The sequence below is a fragment of the Artemia franciscana genome, chromosome 12 (assembly GCF_032884065.1).
Source record: "Artemia franciscana chromosome 12, ASM3288406v1, whole genome shotgun sequence".
NCBI lineage: Eukaryota > Metazoa > Arthropoda > Branchiopoda > Anostraca > Artemiidae > Artemia > Artemia franciscana.
In genome coordinates, this window is record NC_088874.1 from 10,286,687 (window position 1) to 10,306,172 (window position 19,486).

At 35.2% G+C, this 19,486-nt stretch overlaps 1 protein-coding gene across 1 annotated transcript in view; it reads right to left on the reverse strand.

The window, feature by feature from the left end:
• The window catches only part of LOC136033663 (ABC-type organic anion transporter ABCA8-like), a 110,181-nt gene that overhangs the window by 73,643 nt on the left and 17,052 nt on the right, over nucleotides 1–19,486 (reverse strand). Inside the window, exons 3-6 of the mRNA XM_065714496.1 lie at nucleotides 10,700–10,935; nucleotides 8,546–8,732; nucleotides 4,999–5,142; nucleotides 2,680–2,898 (exon numbers count right to left, since the gene is read on the reverse strand). Of these exons, the coding sequence (XP_065570568.1) occupies nucleotides 2,680–2,898; nucleotides 4,999–5,142; nucleotides 8,546–8,732; nucleotides 10,700–10,935 (786 nt within the window). The remainder of the gene's footprint in view (nucleotides 1–2,679; nucleotides 2,899–4,998; nucleotides 5,143–8,545; nucleotides 8,733–10,699; nucleotides 10,936–19,486) is intronic.

Consider the following 19,486-nt stretch of genomic DNA (forward strand, 5'->3'; position numbering starts at 1 on the left):
AAAATTACGGTCTACATCCACCACCCACTATATTGTTTATTTTATGGTCACGAGAAAAACCCAATGCTTGGCTCAATATTACAGCAGGAGACTTACAAAACATTTGAATTAATTAACCACAACACATTGATAGGAACACACTATATCCAGTGACAAAATGAGATTTTCACATTAATGTTATATAAAAAGGCACAATTGACACATTTTCGCTCCTCAACCTTGAAAATTTAGGTGTCCTAAAACCCACTGTTTAAGAATTTTCCTCTAATTTGTACTCCCAATCCTCAAGTAGGCATGTTCTGTTCGGCGTTTGGAAATTTCTGATGGATTGTCGGACAGCCCGGAGTCAGTCCAAGAAAGGTACTTAAGGACTATCTTCAATGACGACACAATCCCTTAAATCTCTCTTCTTCGAAGAGTGAATCTGGTCACCTTCAAGGAAACGAGAATACAAATTTCCTTGCGTTTCGCCAACAATGCCCATTATAATCCTATAACTAATTCTTTTTTCCCTAGTCAACTTTTCCCCCTCCGACATCGCCTCCCTTATTCATGTACAGTAAAAATCCCCTACTTACACCCATATATATTCCGCTGAAAGATATAAAACCATTGTCGTCGCTTACATAGTTGATATTTTATATACGTGAAATCCTGCCTACACTCTCATCTTTCCTTCCAGTTGTTTAACGTTCATTTCGAAAATTTGGGGTTTCTTTTTATACTCTATCTGTCTCTCTCTTACGTTTTTATTTTTTGGTCATAAGACAAAATTTTGTGCCCGTGCTTTTATTTGGTTTATTCCCTTTAAATCTTCCTAGTCTTAACTATTTTTGACATGTTGTAACATTTTTTAAAACCTCCTGGACATTTCGAATTTATTTTCCTGACTAGCCCTATTCAGTTAGCTCTTTTGTGTGTGTTCATTGACTGAAAACTGCGAATTCAACCCATCTGCGCTTGTGATAGAAATTTTTCAGGAGTGAATCTAATCTTACCCCTTCCCCCCGATTTTGCCCCACTTTCATGTAAGCAGGGATGTTAATAGAAGAAATGAAGGAGAAGCTAAGAATTGTGCTTCAAAATCAAATGTATTTATAAGTCTTGATTGTATTAAGTGTGTTTTGCTAAGTGGGTCTAATGAGGTTCTACCTGTCGATTACATTGGACCTGAGCCTCATAACACCTATATCCATAGAGAAAATTCCATGCAGACAAGGAATAAACCCTTTCTATTGGAAATTATGTTGTAATTTTTGGTGAACAAAAATCCATAATAAGAAAAAGTAAATTAAAAAAAGGTGTATTATCGGCTGAGAGGATTGCACGATTGCAATCCATATTGCCAAACGCTTAAGAAGAAGAGCCAAAACGCTTAGATAGCGAATCATATTTTATAAACAATTTCGATATGCCTCTGCTTTTGGTCGGATCACACTTATAGCGAACCATGTGCAAGGAATACAAAACATGTAGTTTGTGTTTTTTATATAGTTATAGACACGTTGGGGTTTAGAAGTAAGAGGTATTTGGTCTCAGAAAGACTCAAAATCTTTTGAAGTATGTAATATGGATTTAATCTAATGTGAACATGGTCTTTAGCTAATTCTAACAAAATATTTAATAATTTTAAGAAAATAAGTAATCACAAAATGTCAGCGACGTTTCACGTTTATGTTTTTATCATAGGAATTTTCATCTTCAGATAACAACAAATATTATCAGGTCCGTCTTTTAGCTATGTTTATCTAATTTTATAATTGTGTCTAGATCTTCTTGGACATATTGTTCCGCTTAGACCCTTTCCTTTATTTACTAAAAAAGTTGTTATAAATTTATAAATAAAGGATTCCAGATGTGAAGTCGAAACACTCATACTTAATTGTTATTTCTATAAAGATTTGTTTTCTTTTTTTTCAACTTTAATTGTCTTATTAAAAGTATTTCCGGTTTCGATACATTTTATGTTAATTATAAATGAAAAGAAAGTTCGGTCTATGCTCGTTATGCGTTATAAAAGTTTTATAAAAAAAATACTTCTATATATTTATAAATACTGAATATATGCTAAATACTAAATATTATATGTATTTATAAATTAATAAAGGCACAAATAATTGTGTCTAGATCTTCTTGCATATACTGTTCTACTTATACCCCTTTCTTTATTTGCTGATATAGGAGATAATCCAGTAGTCATTTTTACTACATATGTAATATCGCCTTTACTCGGCCGTTCACTTGTTGATTTTCTTTGTGCTACACTTCCTTTTTAGGACCAGTTAAATTACAGGGGGTGGTTCTATGAGTCTTAATTTGGGTCCCATCAATAAAGTAGAAATAAATAAAATAGTACCATTCTTTGGGAACAATAAACTTTAGAACAACAGAAATTATCAAAAGTCAACTGTTTTATTTAAATTAAAAACCATTGAAGTATTCTATGTTTGCCTTTTTTTTTATCGTTTTATAACACGAAGAGACCACGAACTGTCATAGTTTTCTGTCGACAGATATATTTTCTATGCTTTTTATAGTACTCTAAGCAGAAATATACTGTCTTTAATTCTTGATTATTTATATTCGATATTCTAAAGGAAATTCACCTATGCTGCTTGAATCATCTCTGAAGTTCCTATAGCTTGGATTTAGAGTTGCACTTAATTAACAAATCAATACCTTTGCTTTTCCTGCCCAGAAAGAGGGAGTTAAGATAAACCATGGTTTTTGTTTTGCACCAAATTCACTAGGTAGCACATTGTCAAGATAAAAAGCCAAGAAAGCGTATAATACAATATCCACTGAAACCATAATCAATCCACCAGCAAATGGCATATCTGGGCCATTCCATATTGTTGACCAAGAGAGTCCAACACCTTGAATATCTAATAGAAGAGCCTAAAAAATTAACTGGACTAAGAAATACTTATGATTGAGCTCCTATACTGGCTAGTTAGATTTTGATTAATACTCTGAAAAATTGTATGCATTTTGACAAACGAATAAATAAAATCTTATTTTGACAAATAAGTAAATAAAGTATTTTCATTTTCGTCTATTTCACATCAAAAGTGAATCGATCTCCTCTATTGTGCATAGTGATGTAAATCATCATGACTAGGATAACTGATATTTGATACACGAGTCATTTCCAGTAGCAATTGTAAACGTTATTTATACGAGTGTTAATGAATATTGACTCAAAGCAGCCCTAGCCTTGAAATTAGCAACCCTAGTATTAGTGGAGTGGCTCCTGACTTTTTTTTTTAATTTCAAGACACCGGAATCGTAGTGATAAGAAATTTCTTTAATAATAATAATTTATGTTTACCGTCTTTTGACACATTACAACATGCATAAGAGAAATACCAAAAGAGAAAGAAGTAAAGAAGAAAAACAAAGAAAAAACAACAAATTTAAGTTGTATATGTAAATAAACCAACCAAAACAGACAAACTTTGTTTTTTTTTATGCGAATCAGGGAAGAGCCCCATGATGGTGACTTTTGTTTTTATACAGTTAAAGAATAGACGGAATAGTTATTTTTAAGACGGAATAGTGTTTGTATGTGTATACTTGCTATATAATGTTAAGTATTTACTTATGTAGACTCTAGAATTTATATAAGCTTCCTATTATCAAAACAAATTATTCCTACTGGTTACATATCCTTGTTGAATAGTTGTCTTTTTGAGGTCGACGCAACATTCTATAAATTTTTTTTTAATAATTTCAAGAAATGAGGCAATATCAACTGTGACACTGACAGATAAAACAATATTCTCGAATATATCACTTGCAGTGCAGGTTTCTTCTTTATATTTTACGTATAAAATAATTAATATTTTATAGCATACTTAAACTGCCTTTCGCTGTTTGACTTTTTCATATACCTTATCAGTAGCCTACTGTTTTATTAGACTAATAGCACTAAATCTACTAATTTTAACAATAAAATATATCATATAAATTATGGTTTAATCAAAATTTTTTGGGAGATTGAAACCTCGAAGGAGCTAGAGTTGCTCTAAATGAAAGCAGCTGCAGATTCAGAAGATTCAGAAGAGAGGTCGGGAAGCCAACCTCTTGAATAGCCTCGATTAAAAAAAGCGTGTTTTTGTAGTGGGATAAAAAAGATGAATCTCAGTATAATCAATGTACATTTATGTTAAACGAGATAGGTTTTTACAAATGTGCCCTTTTTCTTTACTAAGTTTTTCACTCCTTGTCCAAGTACAAGAACTTCCAATGTATGCAAAGGCTACCATTCTCACTGTCTAAAATACCACAGCATAATTGAGACAGGATAAATGAAATTACGAGAAGCTTGGGTTCCTTATAGCTTTTTATTTTTCGATATTGGAGATTTGAAGTCTTTTTAAATTTTAGGGTTCTAAGTGGTCCCCACCGTTAGGAGAGACTAAAAAAAAAAAAACACTGAAGGTTCGCCTAGCACTTTCGTTTACAGCAATTTTGAAGAAACAATCAAGGTTATCTCTTATTAAGGGCTGTTGCTCACCGAAATGAGCATTCTGGGCTCTTGCGGCTCCAATTATCCAACGTAAGTCATTAAATGACACAGTGTCTAGTCAAATGAGCCTTCAATCGACCACCTATGACCTTTCAATACCATCAAAAGAAAAGGGAGAGATAACAATCGGGGTTTTCATATAAGTGAAAACCTAGAAAAGATGATAAAAAGATACACAACTTCGTAGTCAGTATTAATTAATTATTTCAAGTTAAAACTCCCCAGTATATTCAATCACTTTCAAAGAATAAAGAGAAAGTCATCCTAATTGAAAGTTATATTCAAACTCTAGAGTGCAACAAGATTAGAAATTAGAACTTTTTACTTTATATTACATACATTTAAATTACATTTTAAATTTGAAATAGTATTCGAAAATTAAAAAGGTAAAATAAAAAAAAATTCGACTACTGAATTCCCAAATGACCAATTAATAGTATATGGCTGCAATAAATAGAACTACTTACTTTATCCATAGATAATGCAAAAGCGGTTGGGCTTATAAGAGATAGACCCCAGAAAATAGCTACATCAGATCCTGAGGCGAACACCTGAATATAGTAGAGCATATTTAAGAAAGATACTACGAGGGCTCCGAAAATTCCAGCAACCTATAAATGAAGTATAAAACTAAAGGTTAGTAAACGTCGAAGTATAGGAACAAAATTATTATTGTTACTATTTTCTTACCTGCAAAACCAAAACACATCTTCTTTAAAATGCTGCCGCACTAAGAAAAACTTTACAGTTTCGTAGATGCACGGCAGTAACAAGTAATAATTTATATTCCATTACAAATCGCAACATAACCATAATCAACTCAAACTTCAAATCAATCTCTCTTATTTAAACAATCAACACATTATTCAACCCCTCCCAACACAAAAAAATTATTCACCCCCCACCCTCCTTCTAGCATTTTATAAATGCTGGTCTAACTGTACCATACCAGTTGACTCAATTGCTATATCATCAGTTTCATAATCATGCAATTGGCTATTCAAGCAATAAAATTTCTTACAAAATTGCAGGGTGTAAATCATTCATATACTGAAAAACAAATATAGAAGCTTGAAAATCTCTAATTTGTCCAAGATTTAATAGATTCAGGAGTTCATAGCTAGCACTAGTTCAATGGACCTCTTTAACATATTTACCAATAATCCTATTCGCTTAAATCTGAAGAACTTGTACTCGCTTATAATTAGTAAAAAAATTATTGCACAAGATAAAACAACCATCGGCTATATACGAGTAAATTAATGAATAATAAAGTATAAAAAGAATCTTCTGTGGCAGGAAATGTTTACTATTTCTTTGGACTTCTTGTGGATTCCAAAGGAGACGTTGAAGTCTTATCTATTTTGTTAAAAATTTTACCTCGAATAAAGATTGATGGCTTTAATAATGAGACCACCTCTAGATTTCTCCAGGCTTTATTGTACTCCCTTCAGCCAATTAAACAGCTCAAGAGTTCCGATTATGCTTATTTACTCCCCCTCCCATCTTCCATTTATCAATGGTGTTTTTCCTTGATCTGCAATCTCAATCTTATTTCAGTTTATTATTTCTAAGAGTTGGCAAAAATTATTAAAATTAGACGATGCTGCTGATACGCACGAGTTACAACGAGTTTGAAATGTAGAATCTACTGGACAAGTAGACTGTGTTCCAAAAACCCCTTCCTCTTTCTATTGAGGGGTAGAAACAGGTTGAGATTCAGAAAAGGCAAACTAATGACAAACATCTTTCCTGTCCTGTAAAGTTTGCTTCAAGATATCCGGGGGATTTGGAGGGGACTAGCTGACACTCCACGTGTTGCTGGGTCACCCAGTGCCACAGCAACGCGTGGCAGCGGCCAGCTAGTATATATATATATGTATATATCTATATATATATATATATATATATATATATATATATATATATATATATATATATATATATATATATATATATATATATATATATATATATATATATATATATATCTTGATGTCATGACGTCCAAATGAACCTTAAATTGGAAGTTGTGCCTTAGTACAATTACATTTTAATTGGATCTTTAACTTTTGCCTTGTCTTTTGTCATTATGAAATATTTACCGCCGAACCTTTGTTTCTTTGATTGTTCAGGTGGTGAGACAACAACTTATTTTTCTTCCAACAATTTATCGTTTATAACGCTTGTAACTTTTGTGTTTTTGGGTCTTGTTTCATTTGACAGTCCATGTTTTTTTTATTTTCACCCATTGTAAATTTAATTTGCTTGAGCCATTTCATCTCGGTTTGTCTTTTGTCATTATGAAATACACATGGCCTTATTAAACTCACTCAGATTCTCGGTGTCGCTTGTCTTCTAACCGCACGTGTCTGTGATCTCCATTTTCATTTTTGACACGCTCTAATTGTTGTTTTTGCATATCTACTAACTGTCCCTGTTTTTGCTCTTTGATTTTCATTTTTGAGACGCTCCAAGTCTCGTTTTCGCGTATCTTCTAACTGCCCGTGTCTTTGCTCTTCATTTTCATTTTTAAGTTTTTAATTTTTTTTATATTTTGAAACTTGCTGTTGCATATGTCTTCTAAACGCATTGTCCTGTGGTGGCGCAGTGAGTTTGACCTTAGCTTGGTAATGGTAATACGGGACCCAGAGATCGAACCATGCTGCAGGAATGCACTGCAGGGCCGACACAGGGACCTTAGTAATCAAGAAGCGTCGTTAATCTGATACATACATAAATACATTCTAAACGCATTTGTCTTTCTTCTTCATTTTGGATTTTCATTACTTCAAGCTAGCAATACATTTTGTTTTAGCTGCCCGTATTGGTCTTGTCTCAGTTGATGGTCCAGGTTGTTAATTTTCACCAATTGTAAATTTAATATGTTCGGGCACTTCTCTCGGTCCTATCACATTGGATAGTTCAAGTGGTTTAAAGAATTATAATTGTAATAATTAGAAATTTTCGCTTTTTGGGCCTTCCTACTGACACTGCACAACTAATTATGTTGTGTTCACTGGTTGCATTCCACGTAGTGAGTTGATTTTACCAAAAGAATAAACAAACTCTTTTAAAATTTCCTGGTATTTTTCATGTTTGTCTTAAAACATTAAAATTATTGTTCAGGCACTATAAATACTTTTGCAGTTTACACAATAACTTTACCGATTTTGAACTGAACTTAAATTTTTTAGCTTTTCTTTCATAACTCAGAAAGACCATGTCCGAGTTCTAACAATGAATTTTAATAAGATTAAAACTTTTGGTTTTCTTTTTTAAGGTTCTTGAAGTGTTGTAATTCCTTGTCTAATAAATACAAATATTTCAATAATTACCAGTTTTTAAGCAGTTTAATGTAAATTTTTTCCATGCATAAGAATCTTCCTATTTTTCAACATAAGTGTGACAAGCGTGACAACGACATTGCAATACTGATGTATATGAAAATCTTATCTAACAAAATTACAAACTAATTCTAAAATCTTCAGGTATTTTTCAAATTTGAATTAAAAATTTTAAATTATTGCATTGCCACCATAAATATTTTTTTCAGTTTACATAACAACTTTAGCGATTCTGAACTGAAGTTATAATTTTTTCAACTTTTTTCATGTCTTAAAAAGACATTACTGAATCAAGTCTGGCTTCTAACAAAGATTTCTATTAGGCTTTGAACTTTTGGTTTACTTTTCAGGGTTTTTGAACTGTTGTAATCCCTGGTAGAAATATATACAAATGTTTTCTCAATTAAAATTTTTGCTCTTTAAGAAATTTAATATAAACTTCTCCATGAATAAAAATCTTCAATTTTTCCACATAAGTGTGACAAGTGTGACAACGCCATTGCAATACTGCAATGATGTATATACAAATGACGTCACTTGGTTGAATTTTTTTCAAAAAATAAGGCTCTTAACGAATTTTCTCGAACTTCTGACCTATCTTGATCGTTTTTTTTGGGTTGGTTCTATTTTAACGATAAGAACTTTCTTAATTTTAACTAAAACTTACCCTGGCCTTATCAAAAAAAGCAGTGATCACAAATCCAAGTGATATAACTGAAAGCCCATACAAAATGAACAGTAGAAACAAAAGACCATAGTCGGTGTTTTGGAATACTCCAATGGAAAATAGCACCAAAGTTGAAACGGTAGCAAGGAACAACACCAAAAGGAAATATATTAAGAACCAAGATAACCTGTAAAGTAATGAAAATTAAATGAGAAAAATAACGGACTATAAACTGGTTGTAACGAAAAACAAACGATCAAAAATGGGTTTAATAAGGCCTAAGCGAATATTTGGAGAGGACAACCGCCTCTCTTCTTCAGCGCAAACAAAATAGTATATTCAAGGAAAATGCCAAAGAACAAGAGCTAAGAGCTCATATGGCACTTATGACGAGGTTGGAAGAGCCAAGAGCTCACATGGTATGAGCTCTAGCAAAATTCTAAGAATCAATAGATTAATTTAAAAGGAAAATCAGAGGCTTAATGCCAGTCGGGATTCAAAATAAGAGCTCTGTGATACGAGGTCCTTCTAAATATCAAAATTCATTAAGATCCGGTCACCCACTCGTAAGATATAAATATCTCATTTTTTCTAATTTTTCCTTTCCCTTCAGCCCCCAGATGGTCGAATCGGGGAAAAAGACTTTATCAAGTCAATTTGTGCAGCTTCCTGACACGCCTACCAAATTTCATCGTCCTAGCACGTCCAGAAGTGCCAAACTCACCAAAGTGCGGAGCCCTACCTAACTCCCCAAAAGAGAGTAGATCCAATACGGTTACATCAATCACGTATCTACGACATTTGATTATTCTACCCACCAAGTTTCATCCCGATTTCTCCACTCTAAGCGTTTTCCAAGATTTCTGGTTTCCCCCTCCAGCTCCCCCCAACGTCAGCAGACCTGGTCGGAATTTGAAGTAAGAGCTCTGAGACATGATTTCTTTTTAAATGTCAAATTTCATTAAGATCTGGTCACCCATTCTTAAGTTAAAAATACCTCAATTTTTCTGACTTTTCCAAATTACCATCCCCCAGCTCCTCCATAAAGAGCAGATCCGTTCCAATTATATCCGTCACGTATCTATAACCTGTGCTTATTCTTCCTATCAAGTTTCATCCCGATCTCTCCACTTTAAGCGTTTTCTAAGATTTCTGTTTCCCCCTCCAACCCGCCATGTCCCCGGATCCGATTCGAATTGAAAATGGAGCATCTAAGACGTAAGATCCTTCTATATATCAAGTTTCATTAAGATCCAATCGCCCATTCGTAAGATAAAGATACCTCAATTTTCACATTTCCCATGAATCACGGTTTCGCCCCCCCAACTCCAAAAAGTAATGAACTGGGGAGAACAGTTTAGAATCTTCCGCTAACTCGAAAATTGTCGTCCTAAGCAAAAGAGACTGTCAAAAAAACAAAACAAAAAAAAACTCAAAATAAGGGCCGGGTTTTGAAGAAAACAAGTATCTTCAATCAAGCCCTCTTCCTCCTTCAGAGCACTGATTTCTTATGAAATTATGTTTCATCCCAACGTCTTCATAATTTATTTAAGTTTGACAAGCTCTGTGAGAATATATGCTAATCTTAAAAATTTCAAATTCGGCTTCAATTACGTCTTGTACTCATTGACTCATTGATAACTCATTAGATAATTACATTTATCTAAGGATATATGTCTTAAAACTCGGCAAATGATTGGTGTTTTTGACCCTCTTTGGCCATTCTTTGAATTGAGGTAATTTACTTATTTAGTCTATTGTTATGCTTCTATCTTATTTATGTTGTTATGTTTTTGTCTTGTTTTTTTTTCTTTTTTTGTGTTTACTCCACAGTTTAATGTACTTTGTGGCTTATAAATAAATTATTATTATTATTATTATTATTATTATTGAAGCACTGGACGGAAAAATCCAGTCCAAGATAATAAAAAAAAAACATAAACCAAATCAGAATAAAATCTGTAGGGTTGGAGTAAAGAACTTGAAAGTTCCTTTTCTGCCCCCAATTTTCAACCTAATTCATTTTTATAATGTTTATTCACCAAACACAACGAGTTTCTGAGTCAGCAGAAACCCCACTTCTCTACTGATACCCGCCTCCCCTACACGCTAACACACACACACAAAAAAAGAAAAACAACTTGGCATGCTTACCAAAATACAGAATCACGTAGGCCCATCATTTTCATTCCCTCTTTGATTTTCTTCTCTTTTTCACCAACAACAAGCGTAAGTAAATAAGTGATAAATTGTGATAAAACCAATGTCATATATAAAGGTATAATTGCTCTTAGAGGGTAAAGAGAAGCTTCGTCTGTATATGCTGGCCTTGGAAAACCTGCCATTTGTACCTTAGGTATATGGTCAAGCCATGCATTAGGCGTTTCAAGCTGAAAAAAGAAACTACTTTTCAATGAGAAAAGAAAAAAAAAGAACTGCTTTTTCTGAGCAAACTTTATCTGGGAGATTTTTTTTTTAGATTTTCCAAATAGTATTTTTTCCCTCTAAGGGGAGCTTAATTTCCTCATGTTTGTCACGTAAGTAAAAGAAAGAAGAGAAATAGAAATCAAACCGTTGGTGGTAATGAACTGTAATTAAGGAATGACTCGACCCAATAGTAACTGAAACTCTGAAAATAGAAATATTTTTATTTTTTAGGTAGATTGTTTTTTTAACAAATAGATTGTTTTTTTTTTCTAGGTGGTTCATCCACCGTTCAAGGTGAAAAAAAATATCACCTTCAAAATAAAACATGTCATGTAATTACATTTGTTGTAAGGTTCATTGAAAGAGGTACAGGATAAGTTAAATCTATGATAATCTCGATTATGACTTTTGAGTGCATAAAATGAAAAAACATGCACACTATATTGCGATATGCATTTTGTTGCGATTACAACTAGTCTCCCCTACCTCCTACAGAGTAAATGCTGCTATACAAATACTTCATCAGAAGCAACGCTATAGCGTTGCCTAAAGTAAAGGCTATAATACATAAATGTTTTATAGCTTTTATGGCACTTGGTATTAGCCAAGTGACATATAGCAATCGCAAATTCTGTCGGTCTGTCTGTCTGTCGGTGTGTCGGTCCCGGTTTTGCTACTTTAGGCACTTCCAGGTAAGCTAGGACAATGAAATTTAGCAGGCGTATCAGGGACCGGACCAGATTAAATGAGAAATAGTCGTTTTGCCGATTTGAGCATTTGGCGGGGGATGAGTGGGGGACCGGTTCATCCGGAAAAATAGAAAAAATGAAGTATTTTTAACTTACGAACGGTTGATGAGATCTTAATAAAACTTGATGTTTGGAAGGATATCGTGTCTCAGAGCTTTTATTTCAAATCCCGACTGGATCTGGTAACATTAGGGGGGAATTGGGAGGGGGAAACCCAAAATCTTGGAAAACTCTTAGAGTGGAGGGATCGGCATGCAACTTGGTTGGAAAAAATAAGCACAAGTCCTAGATACATGGTTGACTTAACCTGAGCGGATCCGCTCTCTTTGGGGTAGTTGGGGGGGGGCTAGTTCTGAAAAATTTGAAAAAATGAGGTATTTTTAACTTACGAACGGGTGATCGGATCTCAATGAAATTTGATATTTAGAAGGATATCGTGTCTCAAAGCTCTTATTTTAAATACCGACCGGATCTGGTGACATTGGGGGAGTTCGGGGGGGAGACTTAAAATCATGGAAAACGCATAGAGTGGAGGGATCGGGATAAAACTTGGTGGTAAAAATAAGCAGAAGTCTTATATATGTGATTCACATAATTGGAACGGATCCGCTCTATTTGAGGAATTGGGGGGGGGGGGTTTAATTTCGGAAAATTGAAAAAAATGACGTATTTTTAACCTACGAAAGAGTAATCGGATCTTCATGAAAATCCATATTTAGAAGAGAGAGAGAGAGAGAGAGAGAGAGAGAGCGAGAGAGAGAGAGAGAGAGAGAAGAGAGAGAGAGGAGAGAGAGAGAGAGGAGAGAGAGAGAGAGAGAGAGAGAGAGAGAGAGAGAGAAGAGAGAGAGAGAGAGAGAAGTTTATTAATATTAAATAGAAGACAATACAAAATAAAATTCAAAATCGAATTACAATACACATAATTCCCCTCGAAAGGCTCCATGGCCAGGGATACAAGGGGGATAAGAAAAAAATATTATTATACAAGCAATAAATTCAATATAGGCATTCACATATAGAAGTTTACAGGCAATATATTTATGGGAGATACAATATAAGCAACAACTAGAATGAGAAAAAAACCCCATAGAGAACATACCTGAGGCCTGGGAGCAAAGTGCAGAGAGGAAAACCAAACACCACTAACAACACACAGGGGCCATCAACTCCTCAGAGGAAAAAAATTAATCTATTTGATTCTTTATTAAATGATCCTTAAGAATCCTTTTAAAAGTCCCAAACGAGTGGCATTTGTGTACTGAAGAAGGTAGTGAATTTCAGACCTGTTGACAAGCAATGTGGGGATTGAAATCTGATCGAATAGTAGGGGTAGGCAGAATGGGGGTATTATTTGAAGAACGAAAATATATGGAACTGAATCAGAAATAAACATAGGAGTTTTCCGAAGAGATTTTGGAAGATTGCCGTGTAGTTGATCAAAGACAAAAGAAGCACAAGAAATAATGTAAATAGACTGTAGACTTAAGAGCTGTGTTGGTGAAGAACGGTTGGCGTCCATAACCAGACGCCGTGCTTTATTATACATGACGGAAACTGACCGCAGCGTAGACAGAAAAGTAGACATCCAATTTTGTCTGGTCCTGAAGAGGATGATCCTTTAAAGGCATTCACAATACGAGCTTCCTCAAATTCAGAAAGAGAATTCAAGACCATCGACTTCAAACATGAGGGTCCAAGAAAGGCCCTGAAATTGCAGCGAGAAGTTGCAGAGCTTGCAGAGGAAGCAGTTACCTTTCCTATATTAGCAAAATCAGAGGCAAGCTCTAGCTGAACATCTACATCTCCTTGAACGATTTTACCATCGATTTTCAGTTTCGCCCCCCGACCAAGCCCTACAGGCTACAGGTATAAGAAAAAAATATAAGGAAAGAAGAGTAAAAATAATATAATCAAGGTATGGATAAATAATGATAATAAAATCAAGGTAAGAATAAATAAGAAAAAACACGGAAAGAGAAGAAAAAAGAAACAAGAAAAAACTAAGAGCTCCTCCCCCATGACTCTCCCATTGAAAAGTAAAAGCACTAAAACTTACAGTAAATGGGTTTGTTCTAATACTATATTGTTGGTGCAAAAACAAAAAACAAAAAAAACAAATAACAATACAATAAAAAAGACACGATATTTGTTGTAGCAGAAGATACCATTATATAAGTCACAATTACTATTTTTATTGTATCGGACCAAACTAACTCAACAAATAATTCAAGCAATACTTTTTTCTTATGAAAACACAAAAAGTGTCCGGGCTTCCACAAACTCACTAAACAAAAAAAAATAAAAAAAAATCAGTCATGTAATCCAGTCCATAGAATTGCCCCGGCCATTTCCTTGCCTTCGCTGTCGTTGGGTTTGAATCAGGCTACTAATATCTGGCGGGATTTCATCAAACAAAAACATTTCCACTGGCCCTTCCTTAAGGCGACGAATACATAGAGATGGTGGTATGGATCTAGCAATGCAAGTTTCAAAACCTGTTTTTTCACGAATACTGGTTCGGATAGCTAAAAGTTTTTTTTAGAATTTCTCGAACAGACGGGGGAGAATCATCGGATAGAAAAACATTCTGATTGCCCATGATAGTTTTTCCAGAAGATTTCGAGCCTGTTTTAGAACTACCACTTTTAGCTCCCTGTTCTCCATGATAACCTTTATCAGCTTTTTTCAGGCTTAACATCAGCTATCGTGTATTTGGGTACCTCATGGATTCCAAGGCATGATGAAATTATACTATCGAAAATCGCCTTAGTGTTTACAGTATCAGTCGCTGTCACGTTCCATACCAGAATACTTTTATCAGTTTCTTTACTTTCCAGCTTCATCATTGCATGCCTTAGTCTAGATAACTGAAGAATTTTCATCAACCAGCACAGAAATTTGGTTCTTCAAATCGTTGGTTTCTACCTCAAGGCTGATCACTTTAGGCTTAATACCTTCCATCTCCAATTTCGATTCCAATACAGATTCTTCGATCTTAGAAATCCTTTGATCTAATCCTTTAAAATTAACATTCAGCTCATTTAACGTAGTTGAATTTTCTTTAAAAGTCTGTAAAACTAGACTCAAACTATCAGCTAGTGATTTCAATGAGATTCCTTCCATAGGACTGGATGTGAGAAGAAACTCGTTAGATTTTTCCTTCTTCTTATTTCCTCACACTATACAAAATAGTAATTGAACTCCAAGAAAAAACAGACTGTAGAAATATACTACCACATAAAACTCCTTCAATTACTCAATTTGTGTAATATTGGCATCTGAATCTGTCCAAAAAAATTTCGACAGCAAATTAACCTTGCTGAACACTAAATGAACGGTCCGACGCAAAGTAGGAGTATTTACTTCGAATGCATTCTTGTTTTATCAAAACTTTGTTAGAGTAAATCCGGTTTAAGATGTTCACTGAATGAATGCTATATGGGAACTGAAGGACTTCGTAACTCAGATCTCTTATTTTGAATCTCAACTGGATCCAGCTTCATTGGGGTGGGCAGTTGGGGGGGGGGGCTGACCGGTATTTCTAGAAAATACTTAAAGCGGAGAGATCAGGATGAAACTGGATGGAAAGAATAAAAACAAGTCTAAGATACGTGACTGACATAACCGGACCGGATCCGCTCTCTTTGATGGAGTTGGGAGGGGGAGGGGTAACTCGGATAAATGAGGTATTTGTAACTTACGAACGGGTGATCAGATCTTAATGATATTTGATATTTAGAAGGATCTTGTGCCTTAAAGCTTTCATTTTAAATTTCGAGCAGATCCTGTGACATTGGGGGGAAGGGTTTAAGAGGGAAACTGGAATTCTTGGAAAACATGAAAATTGGGGTATTTTTATCTTACGAATAGGTGATCGGATCTTAATGAAACATGATATTTAGAAGGATCTGATGTCTCAGTTGCTCTATTTTCGACTCGAATTGGATCCAGGTACATAGGGGGTTGGAGGAGGGAAACAGAAATCTTGGAAAACGCTTAGAGTAGAGAGATCGGGATGAAACTTGATGGGAAGAATAAGCACAAGTTCTAGATACGTGATTGGCATAATTGGGACGGATCCATTCTTTATGGAGGAACTGGGTGGTGGTGGTGTTAATTTGGAAAAGTTAGAAAAATTGAGGTATTTTTAACTTAATAACGGATGACTGGATCTTAATGAAATTCGATATTTAGAAGGAATTCATGTCTCAGAGCTCTTATTTCAAATCCCGACCAGATCTGTTGACATTGGGGGCCGTTGGAGGGGACATCAGAAATCTTGGGAAAACGCTTAGAGTGGAGGAATCGGTATGAAGCATGGTGGATAGAATAAGCAAATGTCATAGATACGTGATTGACGTAACCGTACTGGATTCGCTCTTTTTGGGAGAGATTGGGGGAGGGGTTCAGTGCTTTGGCGAGTTTGGTGCTTCTGGACGTGCTAGGACGATGAAAATCGGTAGGTATGTCAGGGAGCTGCACAAATTGACTTGATGAAATCGTTTTCCCAGATTCAATCATCTGGGGGGGGCTAAAGGGAGAGGAAAAATTTGAAAAAATGAGGTATTAATAACTTACGAGTGGGTGATCGTATCTTAATGAATTTTGGTATTTAGAAGGACATCGTGACTCAGCGCTCTTATTTTAAATCCCGACCGGCATTAAGCCTCTGATTTTCCTTTTAAATCAATCTATTCATTCTTAGAATTTTGTTAGAGCTCATACCATATGAGCTCTTGGCTCTTAGCTCTTCTGGCCTTGTCACAAGCGCCATATGAGCTCTTAGCTCTTGTTTTCCAGAGGCAATTCATATGAACAGAGTGGTTGTAAAAAATTTGAAGGGCTCATTTGATTGGAAATCGGAAGTTCAAGTGTCCCTTTTAGGAGTAAGAAGTGATCAGAGGGCAATTAGATCCCTTAATGATCTCTTTTTCCCGAATATATCAGATCGAAATTTTGAGATAGCCATTTCGTTCAAAATAGTCCATAGAAAATTTAACAAAACTCTGGGATCGACATAGCCCCTTAGAGCTGGGGCAAGTGTTTAAAATGCCCTGGGGGTATATAAGGTTCGTATGGAAGCGGTCATAAGACTTTGGAGGAGGCTCATTTGATTGGAAATTGAAAGTTGTAGTTCCTTTTTTAAGAGTCAAAAGTGATCGAAGGGCAATAAGCTTCCCATGCCCTCTTTTCCCCGAATGAATTCGATCGTAATTTTGAGATAGCCATTTTGTTTATAATAATTCGAAGATTATATAAAAATGCCTCCAGGGTTGACATACTTCCCTCCCCCAGAACTAAGGAGCAAGGGTTGTTATGCTTCGAGGTTTTTATGAAAAGCGTGGTCGCATAACCTTTGGAAGAGACTCATTTGATTGAAAGTTTAAAGTTGTAGTTCCCTTTTTAACAGCCAGAAGTGATTGAAGGGGAGGTAGCCCCCACGCCCTATTTCCCCCAATTACATCCGATTGAGATTTTGAGATACCCACTTTGTTCAAAATAGTCCGAACATGATATAACAATGCCTTCATGGTTGATACAGCCCCCCAGAGCACGTGCGCAAGGGTTGTGAGTAATACCCCAGGAACATATAAGACTTTTATGGAAGGGGTGGTTGTATAAACTTTAGGAGGCTCATTTGATTGGAAATTGAAATCCCTAGTCCCTTTTTAAAGTAAAAAATAAAAGAGGGCAACGTTTGAAAAAATCAATCACCTGACATCCTAGGTAACCTTATTAATTATTATATATAAGAGTCAGGATGGCCTCAGAGAATGTGCCTAAATTTTGAGAAACCTATCTTGCCCAAGACTGTCAAAAGGTCATATAACAGTGCTTTCAGGATTGACACAGCCCCCCAGAATCTAAGGGCATGGGTTTCAAGATATACCCCGGGCGTATAAAAGGTTTTGAGGGAAGGGGTGGTAGTATAAACTTTCTAGGAGGCTCTTGAATTGAAAATTGAAAGGTTTAGTTTACTTTTTAAGAGTATATAGTAATCAGAGGGCAACCAGCCTCCCCCTCCCCCGTGCTCTTTTTTCCCACTGAAATCTTGAAATTAATATTTCGTTCGAAATGGTCCAAATATGATATAACAATACCTCCAGGGTAGACACAAAACCCCAGAGCCCAGTTTGAGTGTTGTAAGTTATGCTCTGGGGCATATATGGCTACTATCTGCGTCCATGTTATCAAAAACACGTATCTGAAATATTTCAGGAAACTAGTAAGGATATTAAACTGAAATTTTCAGGATCAGCACTTCTACTGCTTTGGCTACAAATGCAATTAGTTTCGACTGCAACAGTAACTACTTCTGACTGCGACAACTTACGACTGTGACTGCGGCTACTTACAACTAGCACTACATTTACTTTCGACTACATTCGGTGAATGTCAGGGGAGGTTAAACAGAATCAAAACTCATTATTTTCATGCTAGATTGTCAAAACAGCATATCATCAATATCTCAAGAACGGCTGAGGGCATTAAGTTAAAACTTTCAGTGTATGTTGGACAGTGCTTGAAACTTCGGGGAATGCATAAGGGGATTTAAGCTAAATAAAAGACACTATATGCATCTACATTATCAAAAGAGTATACCTATAGTATATTGAGATGGTCAAAGGTTAGAATATGCAATTAAAAGATACTATGTGCATCTAAGGAGCAGGAGTGACTTGGCTCAATAGCAACCGAAACTAAAAAAAATAAAGAATTTTGATATCAATAAATACATCAATAGAATTAACTTATTATAATGACTCTACATATATATATAAGATTCATCAATTTTACTGTTACCCATCAAAAGTTACGATCCTCTGAAAACAGGGGGAAACGCCCTCGAAAAGTCAAGAAATCTCAATGAAAATCACGCCATCAGATTTAGCGGGTCAAAAAATCCTATTGTAGAAGTTTCAAGCTCTTATATACAAAACTGTGCAATTTTGCATTTTTTTTTCCAGAAGAAAGATCACGGATGCGTGTTTATTTGTTTTTGTTTTTTTTTCTTCCCAGGGGTGATCATGTCGAAAGAATACGCTTGGAAGATAGGGAGAGGGTGTATTCGACCGAAAATTAAAAGTTCTTGTGCCCTTGTTAAGTGACCAAATAGATTGGAGGGCAACTAGTCCTTTTCCATGCCCATTTCCCCTAAAATCATCCAATTAAAATTTTGAGAGAATCATTTTGCTCAGCATAGTCGAAAGATCCAATAGCTATGTCTTTAGCAATCTTTAACTTCCCAAAACCCACGGGGAGAGGCCTGTAAGTTATGAAATTTGCACGTTGTTTGCGTATAGTGTTTGTTATTGAGAAGTATACAGACATTTTTCGAGGGGGGTGGACATTTTACGCTTGGGATGGATTTCCAAAAGGAGACTTTTCTGTGGGGAGGGAATTTTACGGGGGGTGAACTCTCCAGGGGAAATTTTACAGTAGTGGTATTTGATAGAATTCCTTGACATTTTTTAATATTTGTCTTTTTTCTCATTACGAACCTAACTGTGTATGTGGAGACACCCCAGTGGAATTATCCATGGGTTATTTACCCGTGTTTACATTTCTGGGGTAAATATTCCATGGAAAGAAGAATTCCGAAGTAACCAAGAAAACGATTAGAAAATAAAATCTTTTTCAAATGAAAGTATGCCACGGACAATTTTTCAGGCTGAATTGGAGGGGGGGGGGGTGTATTTTACTCGTAATAAAGATAATATTTATTAGTTATTATTAGTACCTTTTGTATATTTGTTTGCTATGG